Source organism: Coccinella septempunctata, chromosome 5 (genome assembly GCF_907165205.1).
Source record: "Coccinella septempunctata chromosome 5, icCocSept1.1, whole genome shotgun sequence".
In the NCBI taxonomy this organism is placed as follows: Eukaryota; Metazoa; Arthropoda; class Insecta; order Coleoptera; family Coccinellidae; genus Coccinella; species Coccinella septempunctata.
In genome coordinates this window covers 39,751,646-39,776,458 of record NC_058193.1, presented here as the reverse complement: position 1 = coordinate 39,776,458, position 24,813 = coordinate 39,751,646, and the positions used below count along the sequence as shown (strand labels likewise).

The window sequence follows — 24,813 nt, the reverse complement described above, 5'->3', positions numbered from 1 at the left end:
GAGTTGTATCCTGTTCAAGAATGACACAACGAGGTAATAATAATAATGACAGAATATTCTTCAAAATGAGTTTTTTTTCGGTCGATTCGATTCCCAGGAAAACCGAATCATCAAATCGTAAAACGATCAAGTCTCCATTGTAACAGGGGATCGCATGCAGAAAAACATGACAAATTAAACAAAGTGCTGAAGTGTAGTACGTTTTATTTAGTAATACCAACGTATTCTAGTGCTTACAATAATTACGAATATTATCTACAATTACAATGTTTATAATACATAGATCACACTACGGTTTTCATTCTTACTAAGTAATTATACGTGCTAGCAATCTCTTCCTCGTTTCACAATTGGATAAACGTCCTTTTTTCGTCACGAACGTTTTTTTTTTTTAAATACGATGACACATTGTTTCTACATCGCCATTTCGTGTTTGTATATTGCACCTAAGGTATCTCGAGAATCACAATTTTACAAGTGGTTATTTACAAAACAGGAGAATAAGTTGAGAATCTTCATTCGATTCGCGTTCGAAAATTTTTTCACCTCATTCTCCGATCTACTATACACTATACACGGGCCATTCTTGTACTTCTGTCGAAAACTGTCGACTGACTGCAATATTTTTCTGTCAAATGAAAATGTTTTGAAAAAGTTGCTGTTGAAAAAACTTTGAAGATGGCGAATTCTTGGTACCTTTTTTCGACAGAGTAAACTTCAAATCTAGACAACTACACAAGGTGTAACTGAAAGTTGAGAAAAATTTAAGGAGTGTTTTCTTGTCAGAAAATAGTGTGGGATACAGCTACCTGAAGATTGCATCTTCTTAGAAAAAACCTCCTGAATTTTTTCTCAACTATTCATTCAACCTCTGTTCATTTTGGTCCATCGAATGAAGATTCAGCGGTTTGAATTTGCGGCACAAAGAACTTTTACACGTTTTCAAACGTCTGACACGAGTTTGGTTGGGGCGGGGGCTATTTACACCGGGATATACTTTAAAGCCTTGATTCGTCACAATTATCACTTTTCTGTTCAACACATCGATTCTGCCAGTGCCGGCTGAGGGGTGCTGTACGGTCCTGCCCACGGTTGGAGGTTTTGGAGGGCGCTGAGCGCGCTGTCGCCGGTTCCCGCGGATGCTTGGGGGGCTTCGCTCATGTAGCCCTTGGTGAGGGCTTCCGCCTGAAGCGACAGCATCAGTCGGTTGGCTGCTTGTCTTTCCGCTTCCCTTTCTTCCGCAGTCTGTCGTCTGTAACAAAGAGAAAAAATTTAAAAACTTTGTTGTATCCAAGGACATATGGAAATTCCGGCCATAAAACAGATTTATTCTAATCTGAAGGTTGATCGGGTATGTAGTCAACTCTATAGTTTTTAGATCTTTATTGTATTAACCAAGCTTTCGGACAATGTCTTGTCCTTCTTCGGGGCTACTAGAAAAATTGCAATAATGTTGTAAAAAATACAAAAAAGGTAAGATTAAAATAACTTACAACAATGTGAGACTTAACTATTAATAACGATAAAATAACAATATCCATATAACTCATCAGTTAAAATCTCAGATGAATCTTAAGCCAACATCCTAATTTTAAAAAGAAACACATGAAATAATGTCAAAGGTTAAAAAACATAGAAGAACAAAAGACACAGACAGGAATGACAATTGAGGCCAAGCAACGTCATAAACTAAGGAAGTACAAAGGCGTTTTATCATGACAGAATCATCTACTCTCACTCACATTGATCAGTTCGACGATATAACATAATAAAATTACGATAAAATGCCTTTGTACTTCCTTAGTTTATGACGTTGCTTGGCCTCAATTGTCATTCCTGTCTGTGTCTTTTGTGGGTGATATCTTGTCATCGAAAAAGATTCATCAAATAAACCAAAAACTATATTCCGAAATTCATTTCATTCGATAAAACCCTTCTTGAGATAGAACTACAAATAACATTTTTTTATGGTTTTTCAACAGCATGTATCTTTTAAACCGAGCCGATGCAAAAAAATGATATACGAAAATTGTGTTTCTTTCGACCTCAAAAATCTACCGTTGATATATTTGTACGAGGCAAAGACTCACCATGTATACTTCGACATAGAAGTTCCTGCATTTTTCTCTTATGAATTGAATTAAAAATGAAAAGGGCAATTCAAATCCTGATCCAGAAGATGAAGTAACTAGACTTAGACAGTTGGTCTCATATTATTTTTGAACAGACCCTCGTGCTTCAGTTTTCGAAGAAAAAAATTAAAAATTGCTTTTTTGTGCCAAGTTTAGGAGGCTGCATCTATAAAGCAGGGCTCGATCAACAAAAATGTCACCTGAAAGGCCCACACTACTTCCCCACAAGGAATCGCCCCTTAAATTTTTTCGAAAATATTCTTGCACACCCTGTATATTCGACGACCCAACGGAGAATCAAGATTGGCGCACCTCAGAACCGTTTCTCATTTCTTATGGACCGTTTACCATTCCGGCTGATCACCATATAACACCAATTTCGAATTAAGGCTTTTAAAATACCGAAACGCATGAGACGATCTGAAATAATGGCTTGTATCGGAATCGTGGAATCTCGCGATCGTGTAGAGAAAAGGTCGACACGTTGGAATAGCCGGCCGTCCAACATCTGCGCGTCCATTTGGATGCTAATGGGACGCTTTCATTATGTGCTAATTGAACGTTTCGAACGAACATTAGCCGCGGTAATGACAAAAATCAATTAACGAGCCGATGGCCCTCGAATGCTACCGATTCGACGGCGTTGGATTTATAATTTTGGTTTATAGCCATCCATAGTAGCGATGATTTTGAATCGAGCAAGAATATGAAAGTTTCACATTATTTTTTGACAAGAAACCATTCGTTGACGCCCTGTACATTCCTCAATAATTCGTTTCGAAAATAACAAAGAAACATTGAACATTGTCCCTTCAACTCTTCACTTGTCCATAACTAAATTGACAGAAGAAATAACGCAATCACAGTATCTTGAATCAAAGCAGATAAAAGACGAAACGTCGTTATACAGGAGAGTCTTTGACTCGAACAAATATCTCAACAGTATATTCTTGAGGTCAAAAGAAACACTTTTTACCCATACCATTTTTTGCGAACGTTGTTGAAAAACCATAAAAAAAATTTATTTTTGGTTCTCACAAACGGTCTTATCGAATGAAATGAATTTCGGAATATAACTTTCCATTTATTTGATGAATCTTTCTCGAACACAAGATATACGAGGGTATATTGAAAAATTCTTAGCCTACTATAGAACCAAACAAAATTCAATGTCAAAATATTTAATTACTCAACATATTCTCTTCTTCATTGGATGCATTCATTACAGCGAACCTGCAACATCTCTAGACCTTTCAAGAAACATATTTCTTCTTGCTCTGCTAACCAGACCTCCACAGCTTTTATTAGATCCTCGTTGGAAGAAAATTTACGACCTTTTAAATTTTTTTTCAGTTGAGGAAAGAGATGATAGTCGGATGGAGTAAAATCTGGTGAATAAGGGGGGTGTTCTAGTAATTCAAACGCTAAATCACGAATTTTTTGCATGGCAACATGAGATTTGTGTGCAGGGGCGATGTCCTGCAAAAACAAAACACCTTTGGATAGCTTCCCGCGTCTTTTATCTTTAATTTTTCTCCGTAGAGTGGTCAGTAATGTCGAATAGTAATTTCCGATTATTGTTCTACCCTTATCCGAAAAATCAATCATGATTACTCCATGGCAATCCCAAAAAACTGAAGCAAGAACTTTTCCAGCAGATTTTTGGGCACGAAACTTCTTAGGTACTGGAGAACCAGAGTGTCGCCATTAAATCGATTGTTCTTTGTTTCTGGAACGTAGAAATGTACCCAAGTCTCATCCATAGTAACAATTCGGTCTACATCGTTTCCAAATCGAGCACAGATCGAACGCGATGCTTCTACCCTTGCACGCTTCATATAGATATGTAGTGTCACAGATATAGGTAGTCATTCTGAAAGTGATTTTGTTTTTTCAGGGGTGGCGCAGAGCACACTTCATCATGAAAACTCAAAATAGGCTTTATCTTTTTATGAGATTCGAAAAAAGTGTTTCTTTCTACTGTTAAAATATTTGTACGAGTCAAAGGCTCATCCTGTATCAACCAAAAATGATTGAAATATGTTGAATATTTCTTAGTGCTCATATTAAATGCGACAATCTCTTCGTAATTAAAGCTACAGGGTGTCCAATTGCAATATATATCTTCGAAAGACTGATTAACGCAGTTTTTTTCCGTTTCCATCCCATATTGGGTTCTACCTTGTATATTTCCGAACTAATTTATAAAATACGGGGAATCTGCTACGCACCGGTAAATCATAATTAAAATATGGCGAGGATCCGACGGCGCGGCTTCTAAATAATTGAACGTCTAGTCCGATTAGGGTGAAATTGCCGAAATATATTTCGCGTTCTGAATTTTACCTCGCCCTGATTCCAGAACTTCGTTTCTACTTCCCCCTGTTGGCTGAATCTTTAATTATCGTTCGTTTCTTTCCCGAAAGCACCGCTCTTTCGACACTTTATACGAAATAAAACTGGACCAAATTAGGCAGAAAACGATGATCAAATAACACTCGAAAAAAGTTCAAGCAGATTCTGAAGTCTGTTTTTAGCTCTCTGTTTGTTCCTGGAGAGTTATCATTTTGGCCAAACGAATTTCGAGTCAAAAATGAAGAATCGGATCAACGAAGAAATCCCTAATCTATATCCATAAGTCAATCTTCGATACTCTCCGTCTGAATGTTCAAGAATCCGGATCTGTGCCCCCAGCGATGGGCTGGCAGCCTTCCTCCAACCTCCCGTCGTCTCCTCCGCCCCTAGACCGTAATCGCGCCACCCCCAAAGTCGGCGGCGGCGAGCTCTGGGAGTTCTCCGGAAATTGTTCAATTTGTTGTCGTTTAAATTAGTTGGAAGCGGTAAGTTATGACGTTTTAAACTCCTGCGCCAGCTTCGGAAACTCATTCTGACCGGGCCTAATTGAGATTTAGGACGGCAGATTATTAATCTTAACCCCGTTTTGGGGGTAATCGGGTCGGTAGCGGGCGAATGGGAGTAGGTAGCTGGCTAGCTGGCTGTTTCTATGTTTAGAGGGGTTTCTGGGGCGGTCATGGTCTTAGTCTTTTCCATAAATTCTCAGGATTTGAATCGTTATTGTTCCATTTGGAGTATGACCTTAGTGTACGGGATATCTGCCAGAAAAAGAACCCTGGAGCATGTCTTAAGCATTCAACTCTTCCGGACATACTTTCGATGGGATAATTCATGAAATTTTGCCCAGCAAAGCTTCATAGAGCTGCTCCCGATTGTCAATGGGTTGCTCTAATAGGGGTAGCTGTCTAGCTGACGTCTCTGCCCAGACTTCCTCGATGCGATTCATGTCCGGAGAGCGAGCTGGCCAATCCGCCATATCGTGATATCCTTGGCCGGTAGAAGAAGCGTTCTGCAAACTGTGCGTCTACTGTTGTCGTCCTACTCTGTACTCCCTATTCAAACTGGGATGCTGTGCTCTACCACGTGCTCTCAACTCCGAACGTACAGTCTGATTAGAAATAATAACTTCTGTTGCTACCCTCAATGATTCTATTCGGCCGGAATGCCAAAAGGCGATCTTGTACAGCTGGAAAAACATTCCTGTATAACCGTATGATTCGGTTATGTTGCACAGAAGGAATTTCTTCACTTATGGTCATTTCAAATCGAATTTCAAAGGTTTAGCAACAAATACCTCATGAATTTTATGCCACCATCTACATCCTACTACAATTAATCGATTTCAGAGGGTAAGAGCTTGATAAAGTAAAAAAAAAATCATATGATAAAAAACTTGAAAGAATTTATCCAAATTTATTGAAGACAGGAAAGAAAACGTCACATACTGTGTCTTTCCATATTTCTCTGTGTTTGTTTCCACATGTTCCCTGTCTCCCTGTGTTGTCAATGTTTTTACCATCATGGGAGCATATCACTGTTTTGATTTATATATGAATTTAATTATTACTTTCATTCATTTTAGTGACTGTGGAAAAGGCAATTTCATCTTGTAAGTATAAATTGTTCTGTGATTCTTTTTAAGTCATTTTGCCATCGAATTTATTCTATTCTTGTTTTACCTTATTTATTCTATTTATTTATTTCTATTTATTTTCAGTGCTCTCATGATGGAAATATAATTTTCGAAAGGTCCGCTAGGTTGAGAGTTTAGTCTCCGAAAATTTTGGCCTTTTGCTCCACCATCCCCGTACCAGTATTGATGTAAGGTCACCGGTTTTTAGATTCACAACTTAAAATACCCCAGTCTTTCCTAAAAGGACAGATGTTCCAGATAACATAACAGTGATCCCCATCAATTCCCGAGCAGCGTAGATTGGTTTTGACTCGATCCAGTGAAAAACCACCCCAATTTACCGGAGCGTCCCGGAAAAATCAAAAAAACTAAAATTAACATGCTCGAAAAAGGACGAGCGTTTCGTGCAAAGTAATAAGCAGGACCGGAACAATGGCCGTTGTAATTATTAATCGGCCTGCTTTAATTAAAATTACGACGCGAGATTCGGAGCGGGGTTGGTGGGGGGTGGCGGACGGTTTGGGGGCGGCAGTGGCACCGCTGCTCTGCCGCGATGAGGGTCCCAATTAGGGAGAACACCAGCGTAGTTTAATTACCCTGTTTATTAATTATCAACGCTCCGTCCCATCAACACCTAACGAGGATCGCTAACAGGGCTGGTGTTTCAGTTTTTTTTTACTACTAGAGAGATGTCCGTTATTCAGTGGATTTTCTGCTTCCTAAATCGAGGAGGAAGAGATGTTTTTTACCTTTCGCCAAGACTGCTGATCATTTTTCTCGTATTTCCAAAAATACACACCCAATCGAGTGAACTGCTGGTCCTTCGTGTGGACTAAGGGTTTGGAGGTTCCTTGAGAATTAGATTGTGGCCGAGGGAAACAGAGAATCTCCCCGAGATTCAAATCGACAAATTGACGACAAATACCTGATGGGCAGTCGCCGAAGGATTAATCCCGAACCGAGAAGATACCGGCCGAGATAAGACAGCACAGCCTCCCTCGATGCTGAACGTTATTTTCAGGTTGGCCGATTAAAACCGGAATCGAGTAAGTCCTTCGGAACAAAGTGTCCCCCGGCTTTTAATTACCTGCCCGGTAATGGACATACCGTGTAAAACAAGTGACTGGCGCCGACGGAAGACAATTGACGGTCGCCCCACATGGCGGACCGCTGTGGTTCACGTGTATATGGTCATTCTTGCCCGATGTCGACTCCGAGGAATGCTCTTGGTATTTTCGAGTGACTCCGGCGACCTATCGACAGATTGGTCTCCGATCGATCGACCTCAAAGGCTGTTGAGCCCGCTGCTTATGTCTGAAGACCACTTGAACCACACCAAGTGGTCAGCCAGGTGGTGATCTTGGTTTAAGGCTATTGGGTGACCTGCTCTAACGTTAATACTAGGGCTAACCTAGACACGGAAATACACAACCGTATCAATTCGGCATCACGGGCATTCTGGAAGCTAAAGGACAGAGTATTTCAAAATCACGACCTCAATCTGAAGACCAAGACAGCTGTTTACAAAGCAGTCCTCCTTCCAACGCTTATTTACGGATGCGAAAGCTGGACGCCCTACAGGCGACATATTAAACAGCTTGAACAAACGCAACAACGTCATCTAAGACAGATAATGCACATCAGATCGTTCCACAAAGTTTCGAATGCAGAAGTCTTGCAACGCGCGAGTTGTACAACAATTGAGACTCAAGTAACGAGGGCCCGACTCAGATGGAGCGGCCACATTCTGAGGATGCAAGACTCCCCAAAATAGCTCTGTATGACGAATTAGCAGAGGGAGCCCGGAAACCAGGAGGCCAGTATAAGCGGTTCAAGGATACACTACATCAATCCCTAAAATCAGTTAATGCTAATCAAAACTGGGAACAACTAGCGTTAGAAACATCACAGTGGAGGTCTTTGGTCCATAGTTATAATGGAGACTCGAGAGGGATACAGCGGCGACCAGATCTGGTTGGTGACTATCCATGCCTGCAGTGTGGAAGGATCTGTAGGTCACGGTTGGGTCTCTTCAGTCACAGGAGGACACACAGTCGCAATTAGCCCCAAGAAATTATAAGCCTGTTCTTTTTATGTCTTTTTGTGGATTAATTCCTGGTAACGGGATACAGCAATGAAATGAAATTCCTTTCAAAATGTGCTTCCAAAGGCTGGAATATGAAAGTTCACGTCAACGTGCGTATGATGTCTGAAAAACCTGTTTTTTTGCGAGCACTGGCCAAAATTTTGCATGGTCATAAGCTAAATTGGAATAATTTTAGCAGAACTAGAGTGCAGATTTTGTGGATTAGAGCAATAAACTCATCAGGAACACCTGGAGAAGGAATGCTTGGCCATTACAAGCCAACGCGAAGGATCCTTTGGAGGAGAAACGAGGAGGTAAAATTCAAGAATTGTCCCTTAGCGAGCTACACCAGCTTCCACTTCACAGAACAATCAATTATTCACCCAATAGAAAACAATCAAACCCTTCGTTTACCGCTCGGTCAATCTCAGAGGGACAACAATTTCCGCATCTAATTTTCCACCCTCTTCTCTGATCCTTTCGATCGAGGCGAACAATCCTCGCTTAACCTTCCTCGGAGGACGGCATTGGTTGACGTTTGCCTTGTCGTCGGCGCTGCACAACGTTGATGTGCCCCTCTCGGCAAAGTGTGGCCCAATTTGACGGCCCTAAAAAGCCCTGAATAATGGAGGAGCCGATAGAGCAGCGATACGGTGAATAATGCAACCGTACATCGGTTTAGTGTTTGAACCATCAAATATGCAGGAATGCAGTTGACACTTTCGGTTCATTGTTTATTTGAGGAGGCTGGTAACTTTCGATGCATCTACCAGGTGTAGGATGTGTTGCATGGGGTGGTTATACCAATTGGATTCGGAACATGGATGGAAATGAGAGACTCGATTTGATATGAGTAGGGAGTTGGACTACAAGGAAAAAACTGGAAGAGAACATTTTTGGGTAGAGAATCATGTTCGACGATATTGGTTAGTTGGTCGATAGGATTAACTGTAGGGTTTTCAGATGAAAAATCCAAGAATTCTGAGTTGGAATGTAGATAGACTACTGAAATTGCTTGTAATAGATCCAGCGTGTTCGAAAACCTGTATTTTAATACCAAACTGGATATCTGACACAGTTTACGAGAAATTAATTTTCCATTTTTCATTTTCGAGTTGACTTCGAAGGATTCCCTTCAAATCTCTATTGGATCATGATCTGTTTGGTTTTTTGGAATCTACAAAACAACTTCCACACACACCATATCCTAGGATAGTGAGAGAACACCCTGATTTTTAGACACTGGAGCAAATAGGTCATTTTAGAGGGGTCTAATCCCAACTTTTTGGGAATTTTTTCAAGGTCATCTTTCGAGTCGATTATCTTCCAGAAAAATTATCGTAGGTCCAAACGTGATACGTATTCTGAAAGAGCAACTCTTCTAGTAATAAATCTGCGAATTTCATCCATTTCGGCACAACCGTTCGGTCTTGAGGAAGTTTTAACTGAACCCAACTTTTTGGGACTTTTTGGACGGTCAACTTGCGAGAAATTTATCTTCCAGGAAAATTATCCTAGATCTAAACGTGATACATATTCTGAAAGAGCAACTCTTCTAGTAATAAATCTGAGATTTTCTTCCATTTCGGCACAACAGTTCGGTCTTGAGGAAGTTTTAACTGAACACAACTTTTTGGGAATTTTTGGACGGTCAACTTGCGAGAAATTTATCTTCCAGGAAAATAATCGTAGATCTGAACGTGATACATATTCTGAAAGAGCAACTCTTCTAGTAATAAATCTGAAAATTTCATCCATTTCGGCACAACCGTTCGGTCTTGAGGAAGTTTTAACTGAACCCAACTTTTTGGGACTTTTTGGACGGTCAACTTGCGAGTGATTTATCTTCCAGGAAACTTATCGTAGATCTGAAGGTGATACATATTCTGGTTATGCAACATACTCGCCTTTCAATTTCAAATGGTCATTTGCGAATGGCATTCAAATTAATACATAACCGCTACACACCAACAATAACCACAAATATTCCACCTAATCAAACCGTACCTAGAGTTGGTTCAGCCGAGTACAAACTTTTCAATTAATACCCAGATTACTACCGAGTCAACTTAGCGCAAACTTTACAAGCTCAAATGGTAGAGCTCTACTTGCGTGTCCAGTGGCACAAAGAGAAAGCAGGAAGCGGAAACGCCTAATAATGAACTTAAGGTGTCTCTTGCGTACCTCCCGGTGGTAGTTAATTGTTATTCCTTGTAGGTACAAATTGATACAACTGACTAATGAAATTTAAAAACGCTCTGATTGTTTCTTCTTTGTTGTCTAATGCTTTTATCTTCCTTATCTTCAATTAGTCGAACAAGACGTTTTAGGTGAGCGATGGTCGTCTGTTCTTGTTGGGACAAGAGGAATGTCTTTGAATGATTGCTATCTATGAAACAGTAGAAGCCCTATCTTCCTTTGACTATGTATTGTTGGCATTTGCTCAGACTAGCGGTTTAAATCTATCTTGGACTCATCAGGTTCAAACTCAATTATCAATTTATTGATTTATCATTGAATGTTAATGTTATAAATGTATTTAGCTGACTTGTGTTGGTCTTGTTGCAGTCGAAAAGTTCCAACTCTTTGATGTTCCACGAACAAATACTCTACTTTGTGTATTTCGTGAGTGATCAATCTGAAGGAGATGAAAATTCTTGGCCCACGATCGTCGCCATGGGGAACACCCTTCTGTGATGCACGACCAGCTGCCATATTACCTGATTTTATAAAGGAAAGACAATGTCAACGTCACGTATGTGATCTTCAAAGCGGAGATCAGGAAGTGGATGAGGGATAGAAATACCCAAAAACGCAGGGCTGGAAATTCCATTATCGTGTGTTTTACGCAATGTCGTTGGAGACATTCAGTCAATTACACTAATACGATCTCTCTTTCTGCTAAAACAACCGCATCGTTAAACTAACTGCCTATCGGCTTATCTCTTCTTGACTTGACAAGAGCGTTTTCGTGGAGAGGAAGACTCTACCTTTAATGCGGTTTTACAGCGCCGGGGAGCTGAGTTAACTTCGTCAAAACTAATCAATTAAGGCGTCCCTATTGCCTTCCGTATCGGGCTTTATTACGTAATGGAGTGTACCCTTCTATATCGGATAAATTAGTCGGTTATATAAAGAGCTCTTCATGCGGAGGGCCACTTTGTTGGGAGCTAATCGAGACTTGATGTCTACCTCCAAAATTGTTTCGAAAAGAAGCGATTCCCCTTAAACCAGTGAAAGAAGAACTCTTCCTACCACATTGCCAAGCATTAAAATACAATAGTTGATAAGTCTCAACAGCAGAACCATAAAAAGAATTCGTATCGGATTCATCAAAAGCGTTTCTTACCTCCATTTCGTCCGTCTATTTTGGAACCACGTTTTGACCTGGGCGTCGGTCATCTTCAGGGTTTTTGCGAGCGCCGCCCTCTCGGCGGACGCTAGGTACTTCTGTTTGTGAAACCTCTTCTCCAGCTCGGCGATCTGAAGTCTCGTGAAGGACGTTCGAGGCTTTTTCCTCTTCGGCGGCGTTCTGTTCTGGTAGGGATGTCCTATCCGCCTGGTCATCGGGAACGAAGCTGCAAAAAAAAGACGAATCGTATATATTCGAGATGTATCAGGTGGAGAGTTTGAAATACACAATCAGAGAAACCTCAGGAAACTTTCTGATGGTAAAATTGATGATGGTAACGTTTGTTCCTTCGTTCTATAGATTATATCTTTGTTTTCAGAGGTTTTAAAAACTGATCACGTCTAAAAATCCGTCGGACATTCCTCTATCTGCGACAAGTGAAGCGTAAGCCCGAAAAACAGCAGAATTCTGGGTACTTACTTCGATCAGCGACCATTGCGGTCGATCAAAATATTTATTATTTCATTCGTGTCGTTTTTCATGGTTGCACGATTCTCTCATCTTTAGTAGAAGACAGTTGTGTGGTTTTGTAACGATCGGTCGACTGTGCTCCGTCAACATTGAATGAACGAGATAATAATGGCCGCCGAAACAAGAAACATATCCACCATCGAATAGATTGAGACGAAAATTTCTGTGGAATCGAGTTTGAGTGTTATAAATTCGTCTTTGGTGGTTTATTTCGAGAGAGAGGCCATGCTGATTGGCAGAAACAACAACTGTTATTAAGAAATTGTGTGTTTTTCTTCATAATGTTCTTTCATCTTGATTAAGACTGGAAATAACTGAATATGCATGTACCTATTTCCACAATGAGGCTCTAGGAATTGCTGAATTATAAGCCTCATCATTTTTATCGACTTTTTTACGTTGCGAGTGGAAAAACGCCGATTGTCAGCGCAATTAGGGTTGCTTCGTGTACGACGAGATTAACAAAGACCAGTTTACGTATCTCGTTCTGTTCACGAGGTGTCCCGGACGTTAAAACAAATTAATAAATGCCGCATCGCGTGACCGGGCCTAGTCATGACGGAATGGAGTCGTCAAAATGGCCTCCAGAGCACTTAAAGCACACTTTCATTATTACTCACTAAAATATCAATATCGTTCCACTGATACCCGTCTTATACGGCCTCCTATATCGTGCGCAGCGGGTAGCGGCCGACCGCGAGCTGCTACCACCCCCTAGTACTTAGACGGGGGAGAATTTGTCGAAATCGTTACACGACATTTTGTTTTTCAATAAGGGAGAGTCGTGAACGTAGAAAATAGCGCTCCATCGAATAAATTGCATTTCCATCAGCGTCGATACGATCTTTACTTACCGCGGTCACGTGACGTACGTCCATCGAATTCTATACGTTTCCGTAAGGGTAGCTTTAGGATGATTGGTTGAAGGGGGTCTGAGGAAACTCTTGTTTTTGTTTATGTTTCCGATACATGGCATTTTATACCTGTATACTACAAGTATCGGATGATTTAGAAAGACTCGCATATAAGGTATCAAAAAGTCAATACGAAGTGAAGATCATGTATGATATTTGTAATTTCGAATGTCAGTTCGACCACCAACATAGTAGGTATTGACGATTGACGTCCAGTAGCAGAAATGTCCTTCAAAATTTTATATACTCCCTCAAAATCTTAACCCTTTGAACTCCATCAATGCTTTGAATATGCCATAAGATTGCGGAATGGAATAAAAGTAAGACCAGCCTTTCAAACCTTTCTCACTACAAAACTAAAAAATCACAAACTATACTCATTTCAATGATTTCTAAAGTTCGACAACGCAAACTCAATTTATTGGGTTATAAACCAGCAACTTGAAGTACCTAATCTTATTAAAACACGGCACGTTAATAATAATTTACCTAATATAGCGAGTAATTGACAAGAAATCATTAATATGAGTCACATTCCTGATGAAATTAAAAATTCGAAATCGTTTTCCGAATAACCAGTTTAACACCATCAATTTTCACTTCCATTAATTCGATTAACATTATTCAAATCGGATTTTTTTCGACAATAAAAGCAATCTCAGTTGTTAGAGTGCGATTTACAAGTTGTTGAACTTTTTTCGGCATCCAGTACGAGTTATGTTCGTATTTTCATTCGGCGAACACGAGTTTTTGCGTCAACTCGGGATAGTCGGATGCTTTTCGAAGTTCTGTCAGTCTATCACAGCGTTTTTTCGTTTTTTCCTCGGCCACCTATCTAAGCACGAAATTCTTTATTCGAAGTGGATTTTTATCAATTTCAAACGAGCAAATAAATGGCCGTACATGTTCCGTTATCTAAAGTGGACTAATTGCAGGACACAAAGACTTCGCTCTTTCTAATTCAAATGAAAGAGGATGAAACTAATTGTGAGGAATTTAATCTAAACGTCGTGTTATGTCTGTTTCAATTGCGCAACCGTTTGGTTATGTAATTTTCTCAACTTTCTCGGATTTAAACGAATCTGGCAGTGATTGTTCTATTATTGATGCTCACAATTGCTTGGCGCTTCTGCCTCTGCCAGTGTATAATTTTGTTTCGTTGATTCTTCCGTCCCACATCTGAGCGATTAAGTAACTAATTAAAAGTTAGATACTGGGTGATTCACTACTTAACTAGGACAATATATAGGTGTGATAGCCCCTCAGATACAGAGTAAACATAATACGATGTTAATCAAGATATAAATCGTTTTCCCAATCCGCAAACTTCCCAGTCAATTCGATAATATTTCAATTTTTCGCTGCTCATCCCCCGTCCCGAACAACTGTTGTTATAAACCACCCCACTTTGCGGTTAAGTGAGGGGTACCTTTAATGCGCTGATACATTTTACGGCTCTGCCTCCGCTAACGATCTAACTCGCAAGAGCTCGCACTATACAGCCTCATTATACAAGGGTTTCTTTATTACGTTGTTTGGCGAAGTTATAGGACCACCAGATGAACCTATGTCCCATAGAGAACGGCGCTAAAGTGATTATTAATGCGCTATTCCGGTGTCTATTTATTGGATGAGGGAGTCAATTTGGATGATTGAAAATTAAGACGTAGCCCCTGAACGCAGAGAAGTTGTTGATGGTGCTGGGATATTATTATACAGTAAGGCGATGATGTTAAACTGTTTAGTTGAATTTCTTACGAGAAAGCTGGTTACAGAATTCGCGTTTGAAAAATAATAGCGTTGATATGATGCATTGAAGAGAACGAATAGGCTCGAAACTCTGTCTTAATCGTCCTTTTTCCGATAGAACCAAACTTTTTATTCAATCCATGAGGTGGAGTATTGGTACGAATCTTTGACTCGTACAAATATTTTAACAGTAGATTCCTTAGGTCGAAAGAAACACTTTTTCCTATACCATTCTTTCTGATTCGGGCCTGATGAAAAGATATACCCCGGGTTTCATAAAGCTTGATCAGGGAATCAACGCTTGATTGACTCATAGACGTCAATATGATTTCAATCGATGATTCAGTCCTGATCGTTCAGAATATCATTCTCGCATCGAATTATGATGTTCATACGTCCATTCAATGATTCTCAATTGCTACTTCTTCAAATATTCAGAAATTAGAAGGTTTCAGTGACTTCGTTTTAGAAATCGAGTGACTGTCTAATCCTTGATCGGACAATCAAAGTTTCATGAAACCCGCTGATAGCCATTTTAAGTTTTCATAATGAGCTGTGCCATTACCTTCAGAATAATCAGCTCAATCTGTGACACATACAGCGGGTTTCATAAAACTTTGATTGCTCGATCAACGATTTGACAGTTACTCGATTTCTAAAACGAAATCACTGAAATCTATTCATTTCTGAATATATTGAAGAAGTAGCAATTGAGAATAATTGAATGGACTTATGAACATCATAATTTGATGCGAGAATGATATTCTGAATGATCATGACTGAATTATCGATTGAAAAAAAATTGACGTCTGTCCGTCAATCAAGCCTTGGTTCCCCGATCAAGCTTTATGAAACCCGGGGTTAATCTGTAACACTTCACATCTGTGAATCTTTTAAACAGAGTTGAAATTAGCCAAAATACCCAATTCTCCGAAAATCACAGATATTTTTCAATTTTTGAACATCAAATTACTCGAAAATGGCGCATTATACGAGAAAATATGAGGAATATATTCTTTTTACAAAACGTTCAAATATTCATAAGATAACGTCCAACTTAGTTCAAAGTGTTGGGTTCTTTGAATTTTCGGCAGTTTTATGGTTTGTCTTCATTAAGAAAGTGAATATTTCGATGATTACAGAAATCATGAACATTTGCAGCAGTGTTATGTATCTAGATCTACCCGGGTACGATACTGAACAATTTAACCTTACCGACGAGACTCAAAGGCCAATTTCCATCTTAATAATGCCCCTAATACACGTCCCATCCCGCAGAAAAACCGTCGTAGACGTATAGATATTTCGTGTCAGCGACGCGGTATATCATTACCGATTACGTAGCGGCTGAGAGGCCGCCATTTTGAGATAATCGAACCATGAGAAAGTTAATTTGTACGTATTTCATTTGATACGTTAGAGAGCACGTCCGCGGGAACCCCGCAATTAGGCGCCATCTTGAATTTTATAATAAAAATGAGCATTATACCAACTGGCCGTATTAACGACACGTAAAAACATCATTAAGGAGCCAGCCAATGGGAACGGAGGAGGTAATAGGATTTTTTCGGATCTCATCGACGATCGTGAACAATTGCCCGTTGTTGTTTTGTTTTGTGCGTCCTGAACACGAAACGATTCGGTCGAAACGAAACGTTGTACGATCTCGATTGCGGCAACACTGTCATCTCTCGTCTTTGAGACGTTTGACTAGATGTTCTTACATTGTTTTTTCTCGAAATGTTCCCTAGAATCTATTCTCCACAAGATTTTCACCACTCAGAGAGAAAAAACTCGTAGCGATTTACCCCGGGTTTCATAAAGCTTGATCGGGGAATCAACACTTGATTGACGAATAGACGTCAAGTGGTTTCAATCGATAATTAAGTCATGATCACTCAGAATATCATTCTCCCATCAAATTATGATCTTAATACGTCTATTCAATTATACTCAATTGCTACTTCTTCAATATGTTAAGAAATTAAAAGGTTTCAGTGATTTCGTTTTGAAAATCGAGTGCTTGTCAAATCGTTGATCGGACAATCAAAGTTTTATGAAACCCGCGTCAGTCTTGTGACGAAAATGGCGGAATTCAAGAGTGGATCAAACAATTAATCAAATTTATTTCATCACTCCTACAAATATTTTTAACAGTAGAATCTTGAGGTCAAAAGAAACACCTTTTTCCTTTACAGATACAACCCGGGTTTTATAAAGCTTGATCGGGGAATCAACGCTTAAGGTCCTTTCGTTTGCATAAAAAGTGTAGCACTTTTCTACACCCGATTTGATTCACACCAGTGTAAAGGAGGTGTAGTTCATCTACATCTACTTTTGACTATGTGTAAATAAACAACACTTCCTCTACACTGGTGTAAATCAAATCGAGGGTAGAAAAGTGCTACACTTTTTATGCAAACGAAAGGACCTTTTATTGACGCTTTTCAGAAATGAAGAGGTTTCAGTGATTTCGTTTTAGAAATCGAGTGACTGTCAAATCGTTGATCGGACAATCAAAGTTGAAACTAAGCGCGTATAATGCGCCGTTTTCAAGTAATTTGATCCTCAAAAATAAAGGGGTGGCACAGCTTATTATGAAAACTCAAAATGGCTATCTGCGGGCTTCATAAATCTTTGATTTTTTCAAACGAAATCACTGAAATCTTTTGATTTCTGAATATTTGAAGAAGTAGCAATTGAGAATCATTGAATGGACATCATAATTTGATGCGAGAATGATATTCTGAATGATCATGACTAAATTATCGATTGAAAACAAACTGACGTCTAATCGTCAATCAAGCGTTGATTCCCTGATCAAGCTTTATGAAACCCGGGGTATATCTTTTTATCAGGGCCGAATCAGTAGAAATGGTTTAGGAAAAAAGTGTTTCTTTTGACCTCGAGGATCTATTGTTAAAATATTCGTACAAGTCAAAGACTCACCTTGTATAGTATGGCTATTTAGCCCAAATGTAACCATAGAATTCGTCGAAATCCCATACCATAGACGCGTTTCCATCTAATTTAACGCCTTCCCAGGCCGATGAATACATCAGAATCAATCATCCTCTCGCAAACGGATGTCAAGATGTCGATTAAGGATCCCGCGAGAGCCCTCAAGCCCGCACGGCGTTGGTACGTACGTACGAAGATGAAAAATTGGCCGTTACCGGCTGAGGAAGCGCACAAGTCCGCATATAAAAAGGCAATTCACATCAGCTTCCTAAACGCGGCGCATAACTTACCGGAATTTTAATATTGCTATATGCCAGGGAGTGAATTACAACGGTTACTTACATACCTACGTATGGGGCTTTTCCTCCCCCCGCCGGCGCCATCTTGTCCCCGGGGAAGGCTCACTTTAAAAGTTCCGCTGCGAGATGCCGGGGCATGGATTTACACTTTTTAACTTCTGAGCGACTTGATATTATATGTAATACGTATTGATCCCCCTGTAGGTGGAGGGAGGCGGTTTTCGCTCCTCGCTTTCATCTTCAACGGAATTTTTTGACGATCTGATCTCGGATGTCAGCTACAATACTTCAATACAAATGGATTGAAGTGAAGATTTGAACTATTTGTACCTTGTTTCTCGTCCAATCGAATTTTGATTGTTTTCGGGGCTTCCCCATGGGTCGGAATGGGGTTCGCTGATATGCGGACCACGAGGTCTCGAGAATTCTTGTCCAATCTAATTTATTTTCCGAAGAAGTTGATAAATTTGTGTATTTTTGATTATGTAAGTGTACCTAGTTCATGTTTTACTCCTTTTTGAATCATAAAAGAAAATAATAATAAAAAAAAGCTTGTTGGATTTTTAATTTTGTTTCGTACTCTTGGAAATGTTAAATGTTATTTCAGCCTTTATTGCATTCTGTGTTGATGGATTTTATATGATTAGATTTATGTAAGATAAGATCTTTGAAAAATTGTATCTTTTGTAGTCCTGAAGAAGTGGAAATATATCCGCGAAACGTCGGCATTAGTTGGGTTTAGTTTTAGGACCATCCACGTTTCCTATATCCTGTCAAAAATCTAGAATTCTTGTCTACTTTTTTAAACTGCGCACTTTGATTCAAAATCTAAAAAATTCAACTCCGAATTGAGAATAAACATATGCGAATTGGGAATTTGCGACTTCCTGCTGATATGTATGAGCCGCCGCCAGACTTCTGGGAAAGTCCTTCCTGTCAGGAAATAAAATTATTTAAGTCCTCTGCTTGGTTTCTCTTACTTATTCACGACTTTCATTTTATTATCCTCTTTAGTTCGACTTTTGATCAGATCATATATTTTTCGTGAAATCACTTGAATCTACCCGCGCTTTCCACCCGTGCTTTCTAAGAATAAAAGATGTAGTGGGAGAAGGTTTTTCATCGATGATTCGGAATTGAAACAACAAAATACGAAAAACGTTTCGAGATTTGCATTTTTTGAAAAAATATTTTCCAAGCATATAAATCTAAAGAAGAGAGAAATAGGCTTTCGATTTTTTTACCCACACTTTCTACCCGCGCTTTAGAAGATTTGCAATTTTTGAAATGGATTTTTCCAAGCATGCAAATCTAACCAAGAGAGAAAGAAATAACCTTTTGACTTTCTACTCGCGCTTTGTGCTCAAGTATTCTACCCCTTTAAAGCCGGAAAATCGAGGAGTTGAGTTTTCGTTGGACCACACTGTATATAATTTAGACCAGTGATTGTTTCATATCGGAAAACATGAAATGGGTGATTTAAGATTCTGAAACGATTGATATTGACACAACTAGCTAGTCCATTTATTCATCAGCCTCCTTTGGAGTAATAGTACTATACCAACACCAGAAGAAAACCTTCGAGGTAATCTTTACGACACTGGTGGTACTTGTTTATATCGACATGAATTAATTATCGTAATTAGTTCTGCCGTGCCGAAGGTTGCCTTCAAGAACTCCCATTGTCTCCACAAGAATTCCCGCAACAAATATGGCTGTGACGGAAACAAGCGACGATGTTTCACACCTCGTAGAGAACCGACACAAAGAACCACCACGCAATATGTAACGAATGTGTAATTCGAAATACGATGTAATTGCGGTAGATAATAATGTATGGTAGACGTATCAACAGACAATAAAGCGAGAGATATGCGGCGCTGATTATACACATAACACACTTTGGCTGACAGAGTCGTGGAAGTCTGTGGAAAGGGATCTCTGATGCGAAACAGGAAGAGATTGCTGATGTGTTCTGGAGATGGCTGGGGAGTGGAAACGAGTTGAGGATCTGTTAACACGCCAGCATTTATCTTTCATGACGATCTATCGCGTGCTTTTCACAGGGTTGAAATTTCCAGTACGGGGATTGTGAACGGAGAGTTGAAACGGGAGCAGATTCGTTTATTTGGCGTTGATTGGTCCGAATCCCTCACACGATTTTATTTTGGAGTTTATTTTTCAGTGGCTACTCATTTCGAATGGTTATTCTCAGGTAGTGTTCTGGCCTTGGGGGTGAAAGGCATCCTCAAAGGGATTGGTATTGTATTTGGTTGAAACTAGAACTTACTATGAAAACGTAAGAGCACTGCAGCTGGACAATTCGCAGAGATATAGAAGAATGGAAAGTTATTGCTATAGGATGAAATTTGCCGAAATTAAAGCTACAGAGCATTGACTTCTACTTCGGATGAGACCGAGTTTCTGACCACGCGTTCTCAAGACTAGGACTTGGACTTTCCAGTCCAACCATTTCCTAACCAACTCTGGAATCAAACGTGGCTGAGTGTTAGCGCCTTTACTGTTCAATATTTTCGCCATAGCTGTCTCGATAATTGCTGATATGAGTATTCCTGTAAAAGGTGTTGGAATAAGGTTCAGATTTGATGAACCTGAAGCGCCTCAGAGCAAAAACCCGTACCAAGTTTATCACGGAACTTCAATATGCAGACGACTGCTCACTTATCGCTAGCAGCTCAGAGGATCTACAGATAATGTTGGACACCTATAAACATATATACGAAGCTTTAGGCCTTAGACTCAACATTGACGAAACCAAAATCCTGGTAAGTCCGCCAGAAAGCCTTCAAACAGATATCAGCCTGGAGGATGAAACTCTAGAATGGGTCGAGCAGTTCAAATACTTGGGAAGCTTCATGAATACTAGGGCTAACCTGGACAAGGAAATACACAGCCGTATCAATTCGGCATCACGAGCATTCTGGAAGTCAAAGGACAGAGTGTTTCAAAATCACGACCTCAATCTGAAGACCAAGACAACTGTTTACAAAGCAGCGGTCCTCTCAACGCTTCTTTACGGAAGCGAAAGCTGGACGCCCTACAGGCGACATATTAAACAGCTTGAACAAACGCAACAACGTCATCTAAGACAGATAATGCACATCAAATGGTTCCACAAAGTTTCGAATGCAGAAGTCTTGCAACGCGCGAGTTGTACAACAATTGAGACACAAGTAACAACGGCCCGACTCAGATGGAGCGGCCACATTCTGAGGATGCAAGACACGAGACTCCCCAAAATAGCTCTGTATGGCGAAGTCACAGAGGGAGCTCGGAAACCAGAAGGCTAGTATGAGTGGTTTAAGGATATACTGCATCAATCCCTAAAATCAGTTATACCAATCATAACTGGGAACAACTAGCTTTAGACAGATCACAGTAGAAGTCTTTGGTCGACAGTTATAATGGAAACTCGAGAAGAATACAGCGGCGGCCAGATCTGGTTGGTGACTATCCATGCCCGGAGTGTGGAAGGATCTGTGGGTCGCGGTTGGGTCTCGTCAGTCACAGAAGAGCACACCCTAAGAAATTATAAGTTTGATCGCACTGATAGTTTTGTTTTTGAGTCTTTTTGTAGATTTATTCTCAGTAACGGGATACAGCAATGAATGAATGAGTATCTGACAAACAGTGCGGATTAGGAAAAATGGTAAAGTAAAGAGTCAAAGACTCATCCTGCATACAGGTCTAATTTTTCGTAGAGGTACTCTACAGGGTCCAAGGGTCCAAGGTATCCCCCCTTATATCTGACAAGCTCGGGTTAAATCCCGAATTTCTCTCTTGGGCTGCCCAACTAAGTTCTACTCAGAAATAAAACATGATCCATAAGCACCATCAGTAGTTCATCCTTCTTCTTAACGTGTTTGGCGAAATTCACGGGAGTATTTCAAAGGGTAATTAATAGTGGTTGGAAAAATCGAAACACGTGTCCCCCCAGGCCAGATATTAGATAAAACCGAGTCGTCTTATCACCGACCGCGGATGAAGCTCTTTATCGTATAGGTATACCTGAGAGCTTTATGTTGTTGTGCATTAAAGAACCAAGATTGCGCCCATCAAGATTCGTACATCTCCTCACGGCCGATCTAAGCAGCCCATGATTAATTTCTTACCGATAGTGATGGGATTTTAATAGCTCTTTTACGGCCAACTATGTTGTTTTAATATATCCGAGGTATTGTGCCGTTAATATATCTTAATAAGTACCCTCCGCTCCCCCTGTATAGGTATATACGACATTTCCGTTTAATGGAAGTATTAACATCTTATTTATTGTTATTGATACGCGATGAAATGTTATTTTGTCGGTTTTAAACCCGATGTATGATGATTACAGAGACGCCCTTAAGATTACAGAACGACTTTCTGGATGTAACCTCGAATATCATGGTCTATAATCGTTGTGTTTAGTGTTAGAATGGGTGGTAGTTCTTTATTGAGAGTTTCAAGATGGAATTTTAAAGGTGTACATGATGGAACCAGTTTTGATCCGTCGATTGCTGATGAATTCGACTAGCTCTCAAATCAACCAGCTAGATTCAATCTCAAGTAGATGAATTTGGGCTATTTTCCAGATCATACATCTTCAAGCGTGTTGCGTTGTACTGCGACTGGTTTTCCACAAGGCGAGTGAGAAATATTTTAACAGTAGATTGTTGAGGGCAAAAGAAACACTTTTTTTTACCATTTAGTAAAAATCGGCGCGGTTTAAAAGATACAGACTGTTGAAAAACCATTAAAAATGTTATTTTCAGTTCTATCTTAGGAATAAGTCGGAAAAAATGTTATAGGCCAAAAGTGTTTCTTTTGACCTCAAGAAACTATTGTTAAAATATTTGTACGAGTTGGAGATCCACTCTGTTTAGGGGCAATTGTCTAGGACAGACTGTCAGAAAATTAAAAAAAAAAGATTATTGTACATATTCGAGCTTGTCAGAATAAGATATGATATGTCCCAACCGTTTGATTGCACAAAATCAGAAAAAAATACTTCTGGGTGAAGAAAATAACGCTTAAAACGAGCGAGCAGAAAACAAATAAGTTATCCGTGTGTGACAGATGTACATTAAATATTCAGGGGTTCAAGATCTCCTAGTAATGAACTATATCTAAAAACTAGTTAAATGTGAATGTGGTAAAACCGCACAAAATTGATCCGACTCTAAGGACCAATTTTCCCATTCGAATTAAAATTGATCCGACTCGAAGGACCAATTTTCCCATTCGAATTAAAATTGGTCCTTCGAGTCGGATCGAGTCTGGAATCACGAATGGCTAAAAGGAACTTACCGGCCAGCCTATCCTTGACCACTTGCGACGCGAAGGCCGCCGCCGCCGCGGACCTCTGCAGCACCGGGTCCAAGCCCAACGTCCAGGGGTTGAACACCGCCCCCGGACTGCCCGGACCGCCGACCGGCCTGTGTGCCGGCACCCTCAAAACACCCTGTCCGTAAAAGCCCGCGGGCATCAGTCCTAAGGCACCTCTCTGCGAAAAAAAACCGGCGGATTGATAAAGGGCGCCGGCATCGCCGACGTCGGTCTTCTGCTCGAAGTTCTTCCCCAGCAGATTGGAGATGCTGAACGGGAGGGTGGCGTTGGTGGTGGCCCCGTTCTCCGGACTCGAACAGCGACTCCTGGAGCTCCTGGGGTCACTATCACTGTGCGACAGTCGACTGTCGGTGTCCAAGACGTTGATCTCGTGGTCGTCTTCCGTCAATTCGTGGTCTGACATGTTGATGGCCGATAAATCACTTTTTTTTTTACAACAATCCAAAAAACGCGTTATCACATCATAAAACGGACATTTCAATTAACACCGATGCCAGTAATTAAAACGTCGCCTGCGGCAGGGAAAAAAACACGTGCTGCGGATGCGTCCTGTAAACGTGTCCGCTCCCTACGATGGGTCACAATAGAATACTGGGATACCAACCAAACCGGTTGCCATGGCACCGACGGCGTAGTTAACGCACGCTCAATCATTGGCCAGATTTTATTTGTTGGCTCCACCTATCCCATTCCCCATTGGATTAAACTGATTGGGACCAAATTGAGTATCTTTCTGTTAATTTTTTTGTAGATCAAGTGAGCGGTTTTATCGGGCGTTCTGAGGATGTTTCACGGCTCGAAACGTCGCGCCTTCGAAGGTATGCGAAGAGGGTGTTGATGGTTTCACTGGGATTTTAACTTTTTTATCATTCTTTTCTGGTAGAGTAGACTCTTCGATGATTCATATTGATCTTAAGAAAAATAAAAACATCTAGTGACAATATTTTTTATTGAACCATGTTGTCTAATCGACAAAAATAAAAAAATCCAAGAAAATTTTCAAAAAATGAAAAATCATCGTTATGAAACAAGGAGCAAAATAGGTATTAAAGTATAAAATAAATATTTTCTGGATAGGAGAGAAGATAGACACACAGTCCTTCTGTGGAGCAGTTCACAAGATATTCTACTCAGAGAAACAGGAAATACAAAGAGGAGAAATATCATACCACCTTCACGGACCAATTTGTCTTGAAAAAATCCCATAATGAAATGAATTTCATAAATACAAAGGCCAAAAACACTATCGACCCCTGTCTGTGCTCATCATTCAGTGTTGGATTAAAATTAACAGTGCTGTGCTTAAGGTGGCGTAACAGTGAACTCTAAAAGAAAAGAAGAGAAGAAGAAAAAAAGAAGAAGAATAAAAAAGAAGAAGAAGAGAAGTTCTTTCAGAGTTCAATGTGGAGTAAGGACTCAGTATAACAAAACCTACACAGAACACAACTGGTT

General features: G+C 40.1%; 1 protein-coding gene across 1 annotated transcript; it reads right to left on the bottom strand.

The window, feature by feature from the left end:
* Positions 1 to 206: 206 nt before the first annotated feature.
* LOC123312797 (T-cell leukemia homeobox protein 3) lies at positions 207 to 23,928 on the bottom strand. The gene is made up of 3 exons (XM_044897296.1): positions 23,323 to 23,928; positions 11,556 to 11,784; positions 207 to 1,252 (listed from the first exon to the last, which is right to left on the bottom strand). Exons 1-3 carry the CDS (start codon positions 23,762 to 23,764, stop codon positions 1,036 to 1,038), a joined length of 888 nt encoding a protein of 295 aa, XP_044753231.1. The 5' UTR covers positions 23,765 to 23,928; the 3' UTR covers positions 207 to 1,035.
* Between the last annotated feature and the right edge of the window lie 885 nt (positions 23,929 to 24,813).

Bases quoted from the DNA above. Each gene is read 5' to 3' on its own strand.
- LOC123312797 (XM_044897296.1), bottom strand. From the start codon at position 23,764: ATGTCAGACCACGAATTGACGGAAGACGACCACGAGATCAACGTCTTG. The intron at 11,785-23,322 runs GTAAGTTCCTTT...TTTTTTTTGCAG, and splicing joins GGTCAAGGATAGGCTGGCCG to CTTCGTTCCCGATGACCAGG. The intron at 1,253-11,555 runs GTAAGAAACGCT...TCTTTGTTACAG, and splicing joins AATAGACGGACGAAATGGAG to ACGACAGACTGCGGAAGAAA.